Source organism: Tachyglossus aculeatus, chromosome 20 (genome assembly GCF_015852505.1).
Source record: "Tachyglossus aculeatus isolate mTacAcu1 chromosome 20, mTacAcu1.pri, whole genome shotgun sequence".
NCBI classification, from domain to species: Eukaryota; Metazoa; Chordata; class Mammalia; order Monotremata; family Tachyglossidae; genus Tachyglossus; species Tachyglossus aculeatus.
In genome coordinates this window covers 23,963,451-23,984,456 of record NC_052085.1, presented here as the reverse complement: position 1 = coordinate 23,984,456, position 21,006 = coordinate 23,963,451, and the positions used below count along the sequence as shown (strand labels likewise).

At 40.0% G+C, this 21,006-nt stretch overlaps 1 protein-coding gene across 4 annotated transcripts in view; it reads left to right on the top strand.

The window, feature by feature from the left end:
• The window catches only part of CNTN5 (contactin 5), a 665,146-nt gene that overhangs the window by 501,683 nt on the left and 142,457 nt on the right, over positions 1-21,006 (top strand). For all 4 annotated transcript variants that reach the window (XM_038761846.1, XM_038761848.1, XM_038761845.1 and 1 more), the window contains 2 exons: positions 7,126-7,329; positions 19,861-19,963. In XM_038761846.1, coding sequence (XP_038617774.1) covers positions 7,126-7,329; positions 19,861-19,963 — 307 coding nt within the window. The remainder of the gene's footprint in view (positions 1-7,125; positions 7,330-19,860; positions 19,964-21,006) is intronic.

The following is a 21,006-nucleotide window of genomic DNA, read 5'->3' as shown; positions in this document are numbered from 1 at the left end:
ATGTGGAAAGAGAAAACTGGCTGACTCTACCCAATTAAGCGAGGACATAATGTGGGGGAAAATGGACAATCCTGACAGAATTTGCCATAGGGAAGGTTAGCTATATCCTGCGGCCTTGCCCATGTCAACAGCTATTACACTGGCTGCCTGTTTCATAGCCCTTTGAAGGGGATGGAATAGATAAGGAAAGGGGAGGCTTAGTGCATTGGCCACTAATTTGTTTTACAATGACCTGAGAATTTTGCCTTCCATCCTGTAACTTTCCTGCCTTTGAGGCATGTTTTTGGTTATCAGCTAGAACTTGACAAATGGAGGAGAATGATAGCAAGCTTATTAATGGAAAGCTGTTTTCCCCTAAGGAAAAGTACCTACCTTCTTATGGATATTTTCCAACATCTCTGTGTAAAGTAGAACATGTAAAATAAAATGAAAATCCATATCCTCATCTGTTAGTGCCTCTCAATTGTTTTTTTTTTTTTTTACAAACCACTGTTTGCCAGTTGTTACCAACAACCAACCTTAGTGACAGGTAAATTAGAATTAAAGGCATAATGCCTTTAGGATAATGCCAACACAGCTAAATCTATTCTTGACCAATAATTTGACCTCTTAATAATAATAATTGTGGTATTTTAAAGTTTACTATGTGTCAGGCACTGTACTAAACGCTGAGGTGGATATAAGCAGATAGGGTTGGACAAAGTCCCTGTCTCATTTGGGGGTCACAGTCTCAATCTCATTCATTCATTCAATTAATCGTATTTATTGAGTGCTTACTATGTGCAGAGAACTGTATTAAGGGCTTGGGAAAGTACAGTACAACAATAAGCACTGACATTCCCTGTCCACAAGGAGCTTACAGTCTAGAGAAGCAGCGTGGCTCAGTGGAAAGAGCACGGGCTTTGGAGTCAGAGGTCATGGGTTTGAATCTTGGCTCCGCCACATGTTTGCTGTGTGACCTTGGGCAAGTCACTTCACTTCTCTGAGCCTCAGTTACCTCATCTGTAAAATGGGGATTAAGACTGTGAGCCCCACATGGGACAACCTCATCACCTTGTATCCCCACCAGCGCTTAGAACAGTGCTTTGCACATAGTAAGCGCTTAACAAATGCCATCATTATTATCAGTCCTTAGAACAATAGTAAGCACTTAATAAATGCCATCATTATTATTAGAGCTTACAGATGAGGTAACCTAGGCACAGAGAAGTGAAGTTACTTGCCCAAGATCACACAGCAGACAAGTGGCACATCCTGGATTAGAACCCATGACCTTCTGACTCTTAGACCCGTGCTCTATTCACTACATCATTCTGCTTCTCTTCCTACTCCCCCTTAATAATAATAATAATGATGGCATTTATTAAGCACTTACTATGTGCAAAGCACTGTTCTAAGCACTGGGGAGGTTACAAGGTGACCAGATTATCCCATTGTCCCGTGGGGGGGGGGGGGCGGGGGGGGGGCTCACAGTCTTAATCCCCATTTTACAGATGAGGTAACTGAAGCCCAGAGAAGTGAAGTGACTTGCCCAAAGTCATACAGCTGACAAGTGGCAGAGCTGGGATTTGAACCCATGACCTCTGACTCCAAAGCCCGGGCTCTTTCCACTGAGCCAAGCCCTTTGTCCCTTTACCTCTCCACCTCATATTTCTCCTCCCTCTTCTTTCCCTCACCCTTTTCTGTCTCCTCTTGTTTTCCCCTCTTCCTCATTTAATCAATCAATAATGCTTACTCTGTGTAAAGCACTATACCAAGCCCTTAAGAGAATAAAAGACAATTGGTAGACATGATACCTGCCCCCAAGAAGCTAAGTCTCTTTCATCCTTTTGCTTTCTTATTCTTATATTCTATTCACATTGAGCTAAATGAAGATTGCTGTTTTCAAAAAAAATGTATGTGTGTTGTGGAATGGCTATTTAATAAAATTAAGGTGGGAGAAGTTAGATATGAGAGAAACTAAGAAAAATGCTGTTCTTTAAAATTCATATTAAAATCTGAATGGTCCCAGATAGAAGAGCAGCCCAGTGATCTCAATAAAGAAGCTAGGGTAACTTCTGATAATAATAAAATATTCATTTGTGGGAATATCCCAGGGCCGCCAATGTTATTAAAAATCTCTTTGGTCACCTTTCTTAAATAAGCTTTTTTACAACATATAATCATTGACGATAATATCAGAGTAGACTAGAGTGCTTGCCCACTTTGTAAAGCACAGTTATCATGCTGGGTTTTAAAATTGTTAAAATTCTATCCAAGGATTTTGTTTAGAAAGCTAATAAGATTTGTACTGTGGTAGTGTTATCCTAGAGCCAATACCCACCCCTGGAAATTATGGTCTTTTTTTTCCCCTCAAATACATTAAGGCATCCATTTTGATGGTGGTGTTTTTGCAATTAAAATGAAAGATCAGGCTGAGATGAAACTAATATAAAAACTGAACAAAGTGGAAATAACTGTAAATGGCATTCAGAAAACAACAAAGCTAGTGAAAATATAAGAAATGATGGCCTGCCCTTGCTAACATCCATTTTGGGGGATTAGCTGTGACTCTATGCTCCTGTGCAAATTAAAGTCAAAAAATGCATTATCCAGAGCTTTCTATCTACCATTTTTCCAGGTCACCATTTTCATTAAAAGCCATGGAAGATTTTATCTATTCTGAGAAATGACTGGATGCTTCCTGCATATCCTTCAAGATTTTTACCCCACTGAAGCAATTTAAATAATGGGATTCCAAATCCCTTTCATCACTATTCATAATTACAGATTCTACCTTTTGTACTGCCATCCTTTGGGCCTCAGCCTTGTTGTACAATGTGAGCTGGCTGGCCCTTGGATATTTTCCCAAATGTCATGCATTCCTTTTAAGTTCTTGTTCGACATTCCTAGTCTCGTAAAGTATGGTCTGGGGAACACAGAAGAAGCCTTCAGATAGTCCATCTTAAAGGCTACAAAAATGACTCTCTCCCTAAAGGATTTTATGGGGGTGCCATCCACATCTTGAAGGAATCCATTTGTCAGCTCAACCTGTCTTCCTGTTGGTATAGCTGATTTTTTTCTTTCATTTCTGCAGGGGCTTTTGGCTTGATTTCATGTCCTTCTAGAAACAGAACCCAAGCCAGTAGAATAGGCCTGTGACCAAATTCCATTAATGTTCTCGAACCCTGCATCTGAATATTTCTTCAGTCTACCTCATTTTTGCTAATCCCCCATTGTCTTTCTCTTAAATTGAGAGGCAGTGTGGCTCGGTGGAAAGAGCCCAGGCTTTGGAGTCAGAGGTCATGGGTTCAAATCCTGCCTCCACCACTTCTTGTCAGCTGTGTAACTTTGGGCAAGTCACTTAAATTCTCTGTGCCTCAGTTCCCTCATCTGTAAAATGGGGATTAAGACTGTGAGCCCCACATGGGACAACCTGATCACCTTGTAGCCCCCCCAGCACTTAGAACAGTGCTTTACGTATAGTAAGCGCTTAAAACATACCATCATTATTATTAAGTTGCATTTGCTATTTTTATATGAACCATGAGAAACTGAACTGAGGTTTCATAGAATTAACAACCGGAGGGATAATATTTTGATTTGAAAAACATACATGAAAATTTAAACAACTACCCTGGAACTGTATTGGTTTGTGGGTTTGCGTGTTCTCAATTATAACAGGAATGATGTTTATTGAGGCACCGACTAGATACAATGCACTGTACTAAACACTTGGGAAAGTACAGCAGAAGCCCCAGAGCAATACTCCACCCTAAGTTGATAACTTGCTTTTCAGCAGCAAGTGGAACATTTCACTTACCTTTCTAGCTGAAGTTTCTTTTTATGGAAATTAGGGTAAAACAAAAATTTGAAGATTAATTGCAGTGATTACATATTAACAAAGACAAATATATGTTTCCTATTTTTCCCCCTCCTCAGGCAGGGAAGCGATAGGTACAAAACCTCTAGAGCAGAAAGGAAACTGTTTTAATGCCACTTGATAAATAGATAATAGCTGCTGTTTCTGTATGGCGCATCCCAATGTGACAAATAAATTGCCTTCATTAAAGATTTGCATGGAGGATTAATGAGTATTAGTTAAGCCATTGCGGCAAATGGAACATTTATGAGAAATTACATGAGCTATAGGAAGGTAGGGATCAGGCAGACTTATTATATCACCGCTCACCCAGAGAATCTCTTCTGCTCAACAATCAATTGTATTTCCTGAGCACTTTCTGTATGCAGGGCACTGTACTAAGCATTTGGGAAAGTACAGTATAACAGAGTTGGCAGGCATGTTCCCTGTCAATAAGGAATCAATGCAGTCCACCCATTTGGAGTCAGAGGTCATGGGTTCGAATCCCGACTCCGCCACATGTCTGCTGTGTGATCTTGGGCAAGTCGCTTAACTTCTCTGGGCCTCAGTTACCTCATCTGTAAAATGGGGATGAAGACTGTGAGCCCCACGTGGGACAACCTGCTCACCCTGTATCCTCCTCAGCGCTTAGAACAGTGCTTTGCACATAGTAAGCGCTTAACAAATGCCAATTATTATTATTATTATTATTATTATTATTATTGTTTGTGGATGACGTTCTAACTTCTATATGCACAATTGACAAAAATCGTGTGGACTTCAACTACTTAGTAATGCTGCTTGTCCAGAAATAGTTTTCCTTCCTATTATTTTGGGTATCATAGATTTTTTAACAGTATCATGCTTCACACTGACTGGCAAGTTTTCCCGCTTCACATAGAAAATCCAATTAGAGGTCTAAGCAAGATTTTATAAACAAATTGAAAATCATATGTCTCTGATACCATCTACTTTTTTTTCCCCCTCTGTAATCCAGGGTATCATAGGGATCAGTCCCCACTGCCACCTGGTGGATTTGTGTTAGTTTATTAAAAGCCTGTATTAAGTTTTTTTGTTCAAAATAAATGTCTTGAAGGATTTCATCACCAACTGGAATTTTGGAACTTTAGCCAAAGAAGCAAGCCAGTGGGGTGAGATTTCACCAGGTGGCCACCAAGTGTAGCAAAATATAATGCTAGAAATGGGCCTGGAGTGTTGAAACATTTTAACCTGAAAAATCAAGAGAGAAATGAAAGTAGCATAGGGTTTCATGAGAGCTGAACTTTTTCTCTATAATTGTTTTATTTATTCATTTTTGGTGGGGGCGGAAGAGGGGATGGAGAGGAGGAATATCTCCTGGCCAGGTCATTAATATCTGAGCCAGGGGCAACCCCAGTGGGTTTGAAACTGTGATGTATTTACCTTTCCTAATACACCTGATTCACCTGTAGCGTGGAGGTTATGTTGTTGCAGAAAAAATAGATCTCTGTCAGTTATTGTGTAAAAGCACAGGGATAAAAAGAACCTAGAATTGTTTTGGAAAATCTGACTCTTTTGGAGGCAGGGGAGAGGATGAGAACATTTTGTATAACAAACTAATACAAACCCTATTAAAACAGTGAGCACTGTATTTTGATTGATTGATTTAGGTTAAATGTTTTCTTTCAGGTACTTAAATCATCTGCCAGTCAGTTGTTTCCTAAATATAAAAAAAACCCTTAAAAAAAGGGTATTATTTTCAATAGAGCATATTGGGTGATCCTAAACAATTTAACAGGACTTCAGTGCTTTCTCTGATGGAATCCTACCTCTGAATTTTTTTACATTACCAAAATAAAAACACCATCTGTTATAAGAGGGTAGACTCTGCCCTATTTATCTTTTCACAGCTTTAATAATAATAATTGTGGGTTTTTTTAATTAAATGGTTACTGTGTGCCAAGGACTGTGCCAAGTGCTGGGGTAGATTTACTCAGATCAGAAAATAAGCTTTGATCCATGGCCCTCAAACCTGAAAGAAACTGAATGTACCTAATGAGAACCCTGCTGAGACCTTAATGAAAAATTTAATATAGTCCTTCCTCGTATTCCATTTTTGATTGGTTTTCAGGAGAATTGTGTGGGGATCTCTAAGTAACAATAACAATAATAATAATAATAATAATAATGGCATTTGTTAAGTGCTTACTATGTGCGAAGCACTGTTCTAAGTGCTGGGGAGGTTAAAGGTGATCAGGTTGTCCCACGGGGTGCTCACAGTCTTCATCCCCATTTTACAGATGAGGGAACTGAGGCACAGAGAAGTGGAGTGACTTTCCCAAAGTCACACAGCTGACAAGGAGCCGGGATTAGAACCCATGACCTCTGACGCCCAAACCCGGGCTCTTTCCACTGAGCCACACTGCTTCTCTGAGCCAGAGAACCTGGGTCCCAATCCTGACTCCGCCACTTGCTTGCTATGGGACCTTGGGCAAGTCATTTAACTTTTCTGTCCCTCAGTTTCCTCAACTGCAAAATGGGGATTCAGTACCTCTTCTCCCTTCTACTGAGACTGTGAGTCACGTGTGGGTTAGGGACTGTTTCCAGCCTGATTAGCTTGTATCTAGCCCAGTGCTTAACACACAGTAATCATCATCATCAATCATATTTATTGAGCGCTTACTGTGTGCAGAGCACTGTACTAAGCACTTGGGAAGTACAAATTGGCAACATATAGAGACAGTCCCTGCCCAACAGTGGGCTCACAGTCTAATACCATAAAATATAGGATAGAATCAGCGTTCATGGGGCAGTGTGTGTGTGTTACTTATTACATGCTTACTAGAGAAGCAGCGTGGCTCAGTGAAAAGAGCACGGGCTTTGGAGTCAGAGGTCATGGGTTTGAATCCAGGCTCTGCCGTATGTGTGCTGTGTGACCTTGGGTAAGTCACTTAACTTCTCAGAGCCTCAGTTACCTCATCTGTAAAATGCAGATGTGTGTGAGCCCCACGTGGGACAACCTGATCACCTTGTATCCCCCCAGCGCTTAGAACAGTGCTTGCACATAGTAAGCGCTTAACAAATGCCATCATTATTAAGTGCCAGTGGCTAGAAAACTCTGTGGATACACTACCAGAATGATTGCAGATAGAATTGGGCCATTCTGGAAGAGATATGCCCAAGGAGTCGCTATGGGTTGGAAAAGACTCGACAGCATATGACAAGATGATGAATATAATGTGTGTATCTGTGACAACATTGTTTTGTATTTTTTAAAAAAACAATTGCCTTTTACCTATTTGCAGAGATCTCCTACAGTTGGGTGTTTAATGAGTTCCCCTCCTTTGTGGTTGAAGATAGTCGGCGCTTCATCTCCCAGGATACAGGCAATCTCTACATCTCCAAGGTGCAGGCAGCAGACGTCGGCAGCTACATTTGCCTCGTAAAAAACACGGTGACGAATGCCCGGGTTTTGAGCCCCCCAACTCCCCTCACACTACGCAATGATGGTAAGTAGATAGCACACCCCAAAGAGGTCAAATTCACTGAACAATATTTGTAATAAACGTGGCAAAAAAGCCGATCGAGCTAGGTTCCATTCACTGTAATTAAGAATTGTACTTCAAAAAATTAATCTTATGCATATTCAATGAGTAGAAAAGTTCTTATTTAGAAACTACATAATCTAGATGCACAAAATAGTCCACTCCGCTTGTGATAAAAAGTAACCAAGTATAATTGGCAAGCAACAAGCTAAGGAAAGGGCATTTTCTCTGCCCTTTAGGGGCTCTCTTTAGCATAGAATACAAGTATGAGTTGCATCAGTTTTATAGGTTCACTTCCTCACTATGTTTTAACTGCTTTTGCTTTGAATGTTGACTTGTATTTCCTGATGTGCTTGTAATTATTATTTCAATAACAATGTGAGCAGTGGGAATCTGCTTTTTGGTGCAATTCAAGCAGGAGTAATGACTTATAATCATAGTTATTGTCTTCTAGCTAAAATATCCTACACTTGAAACTCTTCACTGCCTTCAAGTGTAAACACTCACAGTAAAGCATGACATTAATTAAAGGAATCAAACATTCACATTCATAGAAGGTAGGTGGCTAAGCTAACGAATGATGCTTCCAAGTAAAGTTTGTTCGATTTGATTCTTATTGAAATATATATATATTGAGTGCTTACCGTGTGTGAAGCACTGTACTTTGCACTTGGGGGAGTCCAGTACAATGGAGTTGGTAGACAATATTCCTATTCCACAGGCAGGAAAGGTGTATCTATGAATAAGGTGTGTCTAGGGATATAATGTAAGGTGTACTTATGACTTTAACGTTCTGTATTTTTTGACAATTGCCAGCCAGTCAGTCAGTAAGATTTATTGAGTGCTTACTGTACGCAGACCTCTGTACTAAGACCTTGGAGAAAGTACAATATAATTGGATTGGCACATTCCCTGCCCATGTATCCATCTAGATGGACCAACTGAGGAAGACATTTTATTGGTGAGCAAGAGAGAGAGAGAGAGAGAGAGAGAGAGAGAGAGAGAGAGAGTGTGTGTGTGTGTGTGTGTGGAAGGGTTAATGTGTGACTGAGTCCTTATGCATCAAGGACTCATTAAGATTGCCCAATCCACTACTGTATTTTTACCGACATTGCCCTTTGCTTTTCTTGGTGTCACAATCTAGCCAGTGCCTCCGCTCTTAGACAGTTACCCTATTTCTGATCGTTGTCTGCCATACCATCCTGTCTTCTGTAGCTCTTCCCCAGTCCTTCACTGCTATGCCACTGTGTTTGAGGATTTGCTCCTTTGTGTCCTTCAAGTTTTTCTTCTACTTTCCTTTTCTAATTGTTTTCTTTTTCAACTCACCATCGAGAAGTTGTCTAGATTTGTTGCCTTAGTCCATTCTCCTCACCTGCCCTGCTGTGGAAAGCTGTGAAGGAACAATCATTACTTTGACCCTGGTGGTTTTACAGACTTCCAGAGCCTCATTGTTTATGATTTTATCTTGCCACTTAAGTTTTGTGCATAGGTAGCCTGGGTGTAACTTCCCCAGAAGCCAAATGTGGAAGCTGTGACTTGCCCAAGGTCACACAGCAGACAAGTGGCAGGGCCGGGATTAGAACCTGCGTCCTCTTGACTCCCAAGCCTGTGCTCTTCATTCTCAGTAACAAATAGCAAACGATCACTAGTATTTATAGAGCACTGCACTGTACTAGGCACTTGGGAGAGCACAATAAAATAGAATTGGTAGATATGATCCCTGTCCTCAAGGAGCATCAAAGCTCTGCTGACTTAACCCAGCTAGACTTTTTGGGACATGCGAGGAGAACAAATGCCACCAGGAAAACTAAACTGCTGGTGCTAATTGGAGATCTGAAAATGGAAAACTGAAACCCAGGAGAGCATAGGGACCACTTTAAAGACTGTAAACTGGTTGTGGGCAGGGAAACTGTTTGTTATACCATTGGATAGAGCTCTCCCATGTGCTTAGTACAGTGCTCTGCACACAATAGGCACTCAGTAAATACAGTGGACTAAAGCAATGCCTCAAACACTGCTGCATCCCAGATGAAAGCTTTCAGTTGCAGAGAATGGACCTGCATGGCATCATGCTCTCCAGGAAGGAGTGGTGCTTTTGAAGCAAAAGCTTTGAAGGGAACAGGGAATAGGGGGAAAACAAGAAAGCAGAATCAGGCGCTGCAAACACTGTGTTACTACACAATAAGGGGCAACCTTTTTGTGTGCACAGAATGGCCAGGACTGTGAATGGGTCCCAAACTCAACTTTTCCGCCACATGAGCATTCACTTTTCACCATCAGTGGTGTCTTTTTCAAATGTGAAGCCATAGTTATGGGATACATGTATGGAAAAAAGGTAAAAGATGGCCCAAAATATCCTGAGTGTCCTCATTCCATTTGCTTTTACGGTCGATTTTCCTATAATAATAATAATAATAATGATGGCATTTATTAAGCTCTTACTATGTGCAAAGCACTGTTCTAAGCACTGGGGAGATTACAAGGTGATCAGGTTGTCCCACGGTGGGGGGGCTCACAGTCTTCATCCCTATTTTACAGATGAGGTCACTGAGGCACAGAGAAGTGAAGTGACTTGCCCAAAGTCACACAGCTGATAATTGGCAGAGCTGGGATTTGAACCCATGACCTCTGACTCCAAAGCCTTGCTCTTTCCACTGAGCCACGCTGCTTCCTATAACATCGGGGTCACATCCCTGATAAACCTTGAGTTAAGAAACATTTGTTTTAGGATGCTCATGCCGTGTCCAACACATATGACTTCACATGATAACTAGTTTTTCTGACTCTGCCTTGCATTATATCTAGACAAAGACTGTAGTAGTATTAGCAGTAGTACTTACTGAAGTCCAACTTGGTGCACTGCACTGAAGTAGGAGCGTGGGAAGTACAGAATAAAGAAGCGATACACTCTACCCACAGGAGTTTATGCTCTAAGGGATTGTGATAATTACATTCTTTAATTCTACCTTTGTATTCTAGCCAAAACATGCATTATTCAAGAACTAAATTGTACTTGAAATCAGAGTCATCAGAACTGGGAAAGGTACAACAAACTCTCTCGGTGTTGAAGACATAAAACAATCGGTAAAGAAGGGAAAATTTGGGAGCGAAGTATATTCAATATGATTAAACAAAGAACAGTTTTTCACAGAGGATAATAAACATGAAGTGGGCAATGAAGAATAATTGGAGTAATTTCAAATTTTGTGGGTGCCCTCATAATCCTGATTACCTAAATGTATCTTTGTACAGAGGATACTTACAGAACTTTTATGCCTGCATATATCTGGCATATATGTTCCAATACTAGATCCTTTCTTGGGAAAATAAAGTGTTTGGGATAAACCTGTTTATTGCACTGTGGTCAGCTAAAAGGTTGTGTAAATCCCTGCTGGGCTGTAAAAACCTCTGAGTGGCAAGGTAAATATTATAATTGATTTTTTTGCAGTCTTTGCAAACCCACCCTCTTAGGAATCTGAATGTGTAGATTACACTTCCTCTGCTTTGACTCCACAGTTATTAAAGAATAACTGACCTACAGATATTGTAAGACATAGATTTTGACATTTTTTTCTTAAGTACACTCCTTTATATCATAAGGATCATGTATAGTTCCATCTGCAGTACACTAACAATGTATGGATAGATACCAAAGTAGAAAACAAAATCAAGAAGACCACCATGGGTTTTAGGAAATGGTCAGGCAGGGTGTAGTGTGTCTTGGCTTTGGCAAGCTCCAGCCAAGGAGCTTGAAGGTCCGTAAAAAACAGTTTTAATGTCCAGCCTTCTATATGGCTTTAAGACTTCAGCCTACTGAAGAGGAAATACCCAACTTCTTAAGTAGTTTCACCCTGGCCACCACAAACCAAGCTCAACATCTAATGGCAGGGCAATATCGCCAACAGTTACTGGTACTGGATACAAGGTAATAAAAACAGCATTTTTATTCCTATTTTTATTGCTGTTTTTATGATAGTAAGAATAATGATGGTATTTGAGAAGCGCTTACTATGTGCCAAGCACCGTTCTAAGCACTGGGGTAGATACAAGGTAATAAGGTTGTTCCATGTGGGGCTTACAGTCTTAATTCCCATTTTACAGGTGAGGTAACTGAGACATAAAGAAGTTAAGTGACTTGGCCAAAGTCACACAGCTGAAAAATGGCAGAATCAGGATTAGAATCCACGACCTCTGACTCCCAAGCCCGTACTCTTTCCCCTAAACCATGCTGCTTAGGGCTCTTTTATGCCTAAATCTTATGTCCCTGGCTCATGTATTTTTTTATGGTATCTGTTAAGCGCTTACTATGTGCCAGCCACTGTACTGAATTTTGTGGCGGACACAAGATAATTGGTTTGGACATAGTCCCTGTTCCACATAGGGCTCAAAGTCTTAATCCCCATTTTACAGATGAGGTAACTGAGGCACAGAGAAATCATGACTCACCCAAGGTCACACAGCAAAAAAGTGGCCGAGTCAGGATTAGAAGCCAGGTCCTCCAACTCTCAGGCCCATACTCTTTCCACTAGGAAATGCTGCTTTCCTAGGAGCCACTAAGTCAATACTTACTCTATTGTATTCTCCTAAGTGCTCATTACTGTGCTCAGCATGCAGTAGATGCTCAATAAACACCATTGATTTAGTGATTGATTGAATGCTTACTCTGTACTGAGCATATCCACTTGTCTATTCATTTCTAAATGCTACCTGCTGTGTGACCTTGGGGAAGTCACTTAACTTCTCTGTGCTTCAACCCCCTCATCTGCAAAATGAGCATACAATACTTATGCCCCCTCTTACGTAGATTTGTGAGAACCATGTGGGGCCTGATGATTATATCTACCCAAGGTGCTTAGTACAATTCTTGGGGCTTAGCACTTAACAAAAACCACAGTCATGATCATTATTATTATTGTTGTTATTGTTATTATTATGTCTTTTATTCTTATGTGTTCCCAAGTGCCTAAAACAGCACTCTGCACACAATAATTGTTCTTAAAAGTTTAATGCAGCTGATGATTTCCTTATGACTATGAGGTTTCTAGTTATTTAAATATGGGACTATTTAGCCCAATCTAGATGAGTGCCACAGTTTAGAAATATAACATGGCATTGTTCAAATAGGTACTGCAGATGCCCTGCATTTTCCTCTAGTGTAGCTGTGTTCATTTAACCCTCCAAATAATAGCAAGTTTATGTGCTCCCTCAAACCCCTTTCAGAGCTTTGAGAATTGACCTGCTGATCACCGTTGTGATTCAGCAATGTTAACATTATTTTATGACCAGTCCATCCTTCAGGAAGGAGTATCTCTCCTACAATGGTTTCAGGTGGTCTTAAACTCTTCATTTCTTCCTTTGGTTCCTGCTTTCTTTATTACAGATGTATCCTACCATGAACCAAGGGATTTTTTTTTCCACCTGCCATACTAATCACTCTGCAGAGTTTTCAATTTCTGGTCAGGACGAGAGGGACTAGGAAAATTTGTGACACGAACACTCCTATCATAACATTCTGCTATATTTATTGTTGCAGAGGAAGCCGACTAATATTAAGGCTTTATGTCAAGCTCTGCAGGAATGCAGAAACCTACCCGGCTTTTATTAATCTTTTTATTTCTTTAGCAATGTATCTCAAAGGAAAACTTATCTTCCTGGTTTGAAGCAAATTAAATAAGAATATCAAGAAATCCTTGAATGGTTTCTGAATAAAATGAATTTCTCATTTGTTCAGATATCCTTGACAATCAGTCATTCTGTACAATTCAGTTTAACTTCAAGAAGGCTTATGAAAACAATTTAAAATTCTATCTTGAGATAAAAAGTTTTATCAAGAAAAACATCATACATCATTTCATTAACTCCCTTAATATGTATTGGAAATTGTGAAGACATTCAATAAGTGCTTAAAAATAATAAAATGAAGTTGTTAAATGCATATGCCTCAGAATCTTATACCTCTGTAGGAGGTATAAGTTACAATATAGATTGATTTTTTTTAAGTTTTCTGATTCTAGAAATGAACTCTTTCAGTTGTACAATATAATATTACCTGCTTTAAAAAGGCTATACCAAAAGTAGTGTTTCCTATTAATATATAGAAGATATTTTCCTGTTGCTGTTGGCACCTAAAAGTATTGACTTGGGAAATAAATCCTGGTCCTTAAGATTATTAACAGCCTAGAGACTAGACTGTAAGCTCACTAGGGGCAGGGAACGTGTCTACCAACTCTTTTATAATGTACTCTCCCTAAGTGGTTTTCACACAGTAAGTGTTCAATTAAGATGATTGATTATGGGGTGACACAGAAGGGAGTGGGAGAAGAGGAAATGAGGGCTTAGTTGGGAAAGGCCTCTTGGAGGAGATGTGCCCTCAATAAGGCTTTGAAGGTAGGGAGAGTGATCATCAGTCAGATATGAAGAGGGAGGGTGTTCTGGGACTGAGGCAGAGAGTGGTGAGAGGTTGGCAACGAGATACATGAGATTGAGGTACCATTAGCAGGTTGGCACTAGAGGTAAGGAGGAGGGAAGGTGATTGAGTACTTTAAAGCCTAGTTAGGAGTTTCTGCTAGATGTGTAGGTGGCTAGGCAACCACTCAAAGTTCTTGAGGAGTGGAGTAACATGGACTGAGCATTTTTGTAGAAAAATGATCCAGACAGCAAAGTGAATTATACTGGAATGGGGAGAGGTAGGAGACAGGGAGGTCAGCAAGGAGGCTGATGCAGTAATCAAGTGCTTAGACAAATATAGCAGCATTTTGGATGATGAGGAAAAGGCAGATTTTAGTGATGATGTGAAGGTTGAACTGACAGGATTTGGTGGCAGATTGGATATGAAGTTAAATGAAAGAGATGTTCGAGTACAACAGCAAGATTATGGGCTTGTGAGATAGGGAAGATGGTGTCTACAGTGATGGGAAAGTCGGGCGGAGGACAGGGTTTGGTGGTGTTGTCTACAGTGATGGGAAAGTCAAGAGGAGGACAGGGTTTGGGTGGGAAGATAAAGGAGCTCTGTTTTGGACATGTTAATTTTGAGGTGTCTGACAGCCAAGTAGAGATGTTCCGCAGGCAGGAGGAAACGTGAGACTGCAGAAAAGGCGAGAGATCAAGTGGAGATGTAGATTTGGGAATCACAGGCATAGAGATGGTAGTTGAAGCCACTGAAGCCAATGCATTTCCACGGGAGTGGGTGTAGATGGAAAATAGACGGGCACCCAAAACTTACCCTGAGGGACTCCTACAGTTAGGGTGAGGGGGGAAGAGAGGTAGTCCATGAAAGAGGCAGGAGGAGATAGAGAGATAGGAGGAGATCCAGGAGAGGACAGTGTCAGCGAAACCAAGGTTGGATTAGGACAGTGCTCATTGCTTAGAACAGTGCTTTGCACATAGTAAGCGCTCAATAAATGCCATTACTATTATAAGGTTTCCAAGAGAAGGGTATGGTCAATAATATGGAGAGCAATTGAAAGTTTGAGCTGCCTAGTGGCAGCAAGGAGATGTGGGTGAGGAGAAAGTTTCCCCAGGTTTAGGTGACAAAATTGCAGTTTTAACAATGGCTTATTTAAAAAAAAACCCTCTGGACCCGTTTCTTTTTCTGTTGTTCAAAGGTCAAACCGATGAGCAAATCAGCTTGCAAAATTATTTTTCCTTAGCTGGTTTTCATTTTATTTTCCTTTTAGAGACTACTAGGGGAAAGGTTGATGGATAGCTGTGGGAGGAAACTATATCTTGAGGGGAAAAAGGTTCATTATGAATGAGAAAGGAGAAAAAATGAGAGAGAAGTTGGAGTTCAAAATTGAGTGAGAAGAAAATATCAGGTTTTGTGCCTGTCATTTATGTAAAGGGAATCGAGAAAGGCGTGAATGGACCTGAATATTTCCAGACTTTTTTGTAAGCAAACACCAGCTCCTAGCGAATCATGAGGAAGGGATACTATCCAATGAAAAATTCCAGCAAAGGTGGCAGTTTCCTGTGGGATTGTTCAGAGGCCTTGAGAAATTCTAATCTTTGACTCACCCATTAACAATTCCTGTGGAACCATTATGTTTCCATTTTAATTCCAACTCCTTTGGAGCCATTATAGCGCTCCTCCCTCCTCCTTTCAGTCGATCAATCTTTGTGGGAGCTGGTCAGGAGAACTTTCAGAACAGGCCCCTGTGGCTGTCAAAATGAGAAAACCAGTCCAGTCTAAATATAATCTGCTGTTCCTAAATACATTCACATCAGATCTTAATGGCATCTGCTCTATGCTTCTGTATATCTCTAGCAGAGGTTTTCTTTTCTAATTTCCCTTGCAGGAAGGACAAAAAAACCCACAAGAAACAGGAATTCATAAAATCAGGGAGTCATAGACTCCTTTACTGGGGTAAAGCCTTTCACTAGCTCACTTTTAAGGGCCAACAAGGATGGTGGTTTGCTGTGCGTACCATTCTTGGTGTGGACTATTTCACAGAAGAATGCCAGCGTTAAAATTATTCTGCTTTACTCTCACATGAACACAGCATCGGGACGTTGAAGTGTACTTTAGTAGTTAATGTGTTTACCATGTAAATCCCAAATTGAAGTGGAAGAGTCTATCCTCTGTCAGAAAAGTTCCAGCTCCACCTACCATCTGTCTAATGCTATCGACAGTTCTTCCATTTCAAATTTGAAAGTAATTCCGTAGCCTGTTTTCAAATCAGTCTGAATGCTTTTCCTGTGCTTCTGATACTACTGGAATGAAGCCAAAGATGTTTGTGCAGATGTCTGCGTTTGGGGCTGAATCCCAGTGACTGGGTCTTGGCAAGGAAAATAGGTTTTGAGGTTCAGTGATCAACGGAAACAGATATAATAGGGCATGTAATGGCATTGCCTTGATGAACTTGCCCTTGATGTCCTGAAAAAAATGTATTTCGACCACCCTGAATTTCAAGGTACAAATGATAGTATTGTAAAAGATTTCTCTAAAGTGATTAAAATCCTCTAGTACTTCCCGACCTCGTTACAAAGATAATGTTACGTCTTAATGGTGCAGGTATCTGAACATAACTCAAACCTGCTGTTTACTGCATCCACTAAGAGGTTTTCCAAACCCATCATTTGCCTGGCAATAGCTCGCTGTAGAAGGAAGCAGTGACATGCCAGTGTGGTCCAGCTCGTTACAGACAAAAACTGCAGAATATTACCAGGCTTGTGAAATTAATGAGTGTGAAAAATCCATTAAATCATTAGGAAAGGAGATGGTGCTTAATTTAGAGAAAATACTTAAAACAACAGATCAGATAAAGAATTGCAGTTAGCCGTCCTTGGTTGTTCAGTTGTAAAATTAGTAAATTAAAGAGCAGGAAGTGGAGAGGATAATAGACCTCTTTTATTGCCTTCCTATGTTTTTACACTTCTTGGATCCCCAAAGCTGGCCAGTTATTTCCCCCTAAGTCTCATGCATAGATACTATATGGAAATCTTATATAATTAAGGATGAACCACTTGCAACACATCGGTATTTTGAGGCAGAATGTATGTGATCTATTCGATTCATTTTTTTTCCTTTTTTGTGGCTATTTGAAATCCTGCCAGCTGCATCTAAATAATGCTGCTGACATAAGAATCACAAAGTTACATTTACAGGAAGATTTTCCAAGACAACACATATAAAATAACTGTGAACAACATGTCCATTGAAGTTTCATGTTCATTCAGTAGCAGTGATAAACACAGCTGCCATTGGACTCTATTTTTAGGGAATAAAGTGATTTATAGTATCTAGACTGTGAGCTCGCTGTGGGAAGGGAATGTTGTCTTTCAACTTTGTTGTATTGTACTCTCCTAGCTGCTTAGTATGGTGCTCCAGTTCATACTTCACTTTTCCAAAGAAAGTTCAGTCCATGTCTTCCCCACTCCTCAAGAACCTCCAATGGTTGTACAGTCACCTACGCATGAAACAGAAACTCCTTACCATTTGCTTAAAGCACTCCAAGAGCCATTCCCAGATTAAGCTTTCTTTTTCCTGGCACCCTCTCCCTTCTGCATTGTCTCTCTGCTTGGATCTGCGACCTTTGGCCATTTGCTTTCACCGCTCCTTCAACTCCATAGGGCTTATGTACATATCGTTAAATTAAATATAAATTATTTATATTAATTTCTGTCTTCCCCTCTAAACTGTGAAGTCATTGTGGGCAGGGAAGGCGTCTCCCATTTATGTTGTATTGTACTCTCCCAAATGTTCAGTACAGTGCTCTGCACGTAGTAAGTGCTCAATAAATGCCATAGATGGATAGGTAAATTATTTTAGTAAATTTTGGAATAGAAATCACACATCAGTTTGAGGGCCAGGAAACTATTTTGTTTTCATTCAGAGTAGTTCATGCAGCGTTTGTTAATATGCAATCAGTACTAGCACAGAGTATATAGTATCTTATAAATCCAGATGCTGCATCTAAGTAAAATTAAATTATTCACAGTTGGAAACATTGTTTATCATCCATACCCATGAAGATTATATATACATTGTGGAAATACCATGGCAAAGGAATAAGAAAGCAACATAACTAGTATTAGGAATAGTACTAGTATTTATTATGTTATTATGTTTGTGTTATGCTTATTATGTTTATTGTGTTATATTCCTGTGTGAAATTTACTGTTCTAAGCACTGGGGTAGAATATGGGTGGAAATTAAACACAATCACTGGCCCCTCAGAGGGTTCCTAATCTAAGCATCAAGTAAAATGATAATAGTTGTGGTATTCATTAAGCATTTACTATGTGCCAACCCCTGTTCTAAGCACCGGGTAGTTATAAGGTAGTCGGGTCAGATACAGTCCCTGTCTCATATGAGGCTCACAGTCTTAATCCCCATTTTACAGATGAGGTAACTGAGACCCAGGGATGTGAAATGACTTGAGTAAGGTCACACAGAAGACATGTGGCGGACCCGGGATTAGAAACGACGTCCTCTGACTCTGAGGTCCGTGCCCTTTGCACTAGGCCATGCTGCAAGAGAGAGAAAACAGGCAACAGACATATAAGGAGAGATGAAATGTTAAAAAAAAAACACTAAAACAGCCAAAGACAAGTACAAATGCACAAACTCAAAATAAGAAAGTGCAGTCTAATACCACAACCTTAGAAGGCCATTATCCTCTACTTCTCTCTGTTGCTCTTTTTGACTTTGCTTCACTGTCTAGCCCCAAATTCTAACTCTAAGCTATTGAGGAAAAACCTTGTGACCTCCAGATGGGGAGTGGATTCAGCACTGCCCACTCCAGGCCTTGTTCCACCCACTCCAGGCCTTTGAACTTTTTGTGCTAAAAACTGATTTGGCTCCAACCTGACCACCTCTGGGACATGGAGAAAAATGAGGTTGGTTTAGTGAAAAGAATTAAATAGGCCAATGATCAGACATCTCCCCTTAAGTTCTTTGTGTGTCTATTCTTTCTTGAGGCTGAATGCTATTTCTGAGAGTCCTGAGTCAGAGTAAAGCTCTGTCCATGTTCTAAAGGTATACAGTGAGATGTTATGTAGATAAATTGAGACGGACTCTAACATGCCTGGGAATCTAATCCAAAGGTCAAAGATAGGGGGTTGGCTGGCTGAGCATTTTTTTCATAAGGACCAGTCTTTCAGAAAAACAAGTCGTGACAAAACATTGAAGGTTTGTTGAGTGAGAAAACGAGGGAATAATCTGCTGTTACCCTCTAATACATGTCTTTAAACCCGTGCGTTGATCTGCATGTAGTACACTGATAGATAATAAAAAAGGTATGTTTTCCTTTGAGCATCTCAACCACAGAACCTGTGGGATAAACTTCACCTCAAAGTGTAAACCTAAGAAATAGTAGTCTGTAAAACAGGGTCTATTTCATTCAGTTCGTTTTTGAAGAACTGACAGCTGTACTGATTTTGTCATAGTTGAACATTGCTTTAATTACACCTACACTGAGCACAATTTGGAAAAATGTAATGTTAAGAGGTTCAAAGATATCTCTCCGAACTTTTCCAGCACTTTGACAGCCTTCTTATTTCCACTTGGAGGCATAGAGTAACGATGCCCTTTCAGAGAGTCATCATTCAGGATAGTCTATGTCATGTCACTTCTTCCTCTTTTTTATTTTCTTCTTTGGATTGAGCACCTTCATTCTGAAATGTGGGCTCACTTGATTTAGGGAAGAGAGGGCGGACAAACCCACTTTTATCGCTTACCTTGTGATGCATCTTCAATTCATGGAAGAGGACTTTTCTTCAACTTTAGAAAATAAAGTAGAACATAACTTCCAGGGTTGATATTTTCAGTAATAGCTGTTATTTTACATGACACTGAAAGATGCCATCATATAAGTTAATGGAAGGTGAGGTGTTTATAGCGAGTTATACTTGTGAACTTATTTCAAATGATCACAGGCTTGATCACTTACTATTCAGTTGTTAACAAGCTAACTACCGTGCTTTCAAAATATAGTACCTGGACTGGTAAAGAATTTGTGACATTCGTATTTTTAAAGACCATTCTTTATTTCCCAGGTGTGATGGGAGAGTATGAGCCGAAAATTGAGGTGCATTTTCCCTTCATGGTTACAGCTGCTAAAGGAACTACAGTTAAGATGGAGTGCTTTGCACTTGGCAAGTAAGTACATATTCTTCCGTAGTTAGACACGATTGTTTATTAAAATGTGATAAATCTACTTCTGGGTTCAGATATGTGGTTGGATTTCATTTTCACATAAGCTCCTTCATGTACAGTAGCTTTTTATAAGACAAGCACATGGAAATTGACTCAGTAACCAATTATAAATTCCCTCCCCTACTCAACTCTGTGGAAAGCAGTATATGCAATTTTATACTATGCACTGCCACTGTACATTTCTTCAACTGAAAGGAGAGCTGATCCATCTATTTGTCACATATTTATGCTCACTGTTCTGCCAGGATTCAGTGCTTAAGGAGCATAAACAGATCTCACTGTAGGGTTGTCTTCAGTCCCTGGCATAATCTCCTACTTAGAAAGATACTAGAATTATCATGTACTACCTTGCTCCTAGATGGATTGTGAATGCTGATGAAAACTTTTGAGACAATGTTTGAAAAATTGTCAGAGCGTAATTGTGATAATAGTATCCTGAGCCCATGATTACGGCAGAACCTTCTGAGTTAATGATAAAATGATAGTACCAGCTGTCTGAGTAAAACACCTAATCATGGCAAAAATCAGTCATCTGATTTACAGTGATCCCAATACATCCACTCTATTTCAGGTTTCTGTTTCAGAGGCTTAAGACCCCATATGTACTCACTGAGACTTGGTCATGCTGTTTGTTTGCAGCTTATATCCTAGAGATTTGGGGGAGAGAATTTTGATTGTATTGGACGAGAGTACTCCTTCTTTTCAGTAGCATGTTTCTTGGAGGATACTGAGACCCAGAGGGCCTCTCTAGATCCTGTAATTATAATTTGGCTCAATTGTATTTCCTGTTTCGCCACCTTTCTAGTCATTTCACTTCACCGGTCGTGAAGAAATTTCATTGATTTAGGTATGAAATTCTGCGGATAAAATGTAGTGCATGAAGTTAAAATATTGAAGTTATTCATAGTAGGAAATATTTACAAGTGGGCTTGGACAAAATCGAAGCTGTTAGAATGAGAAAGTCACAGAATCATCCAAATAAATAT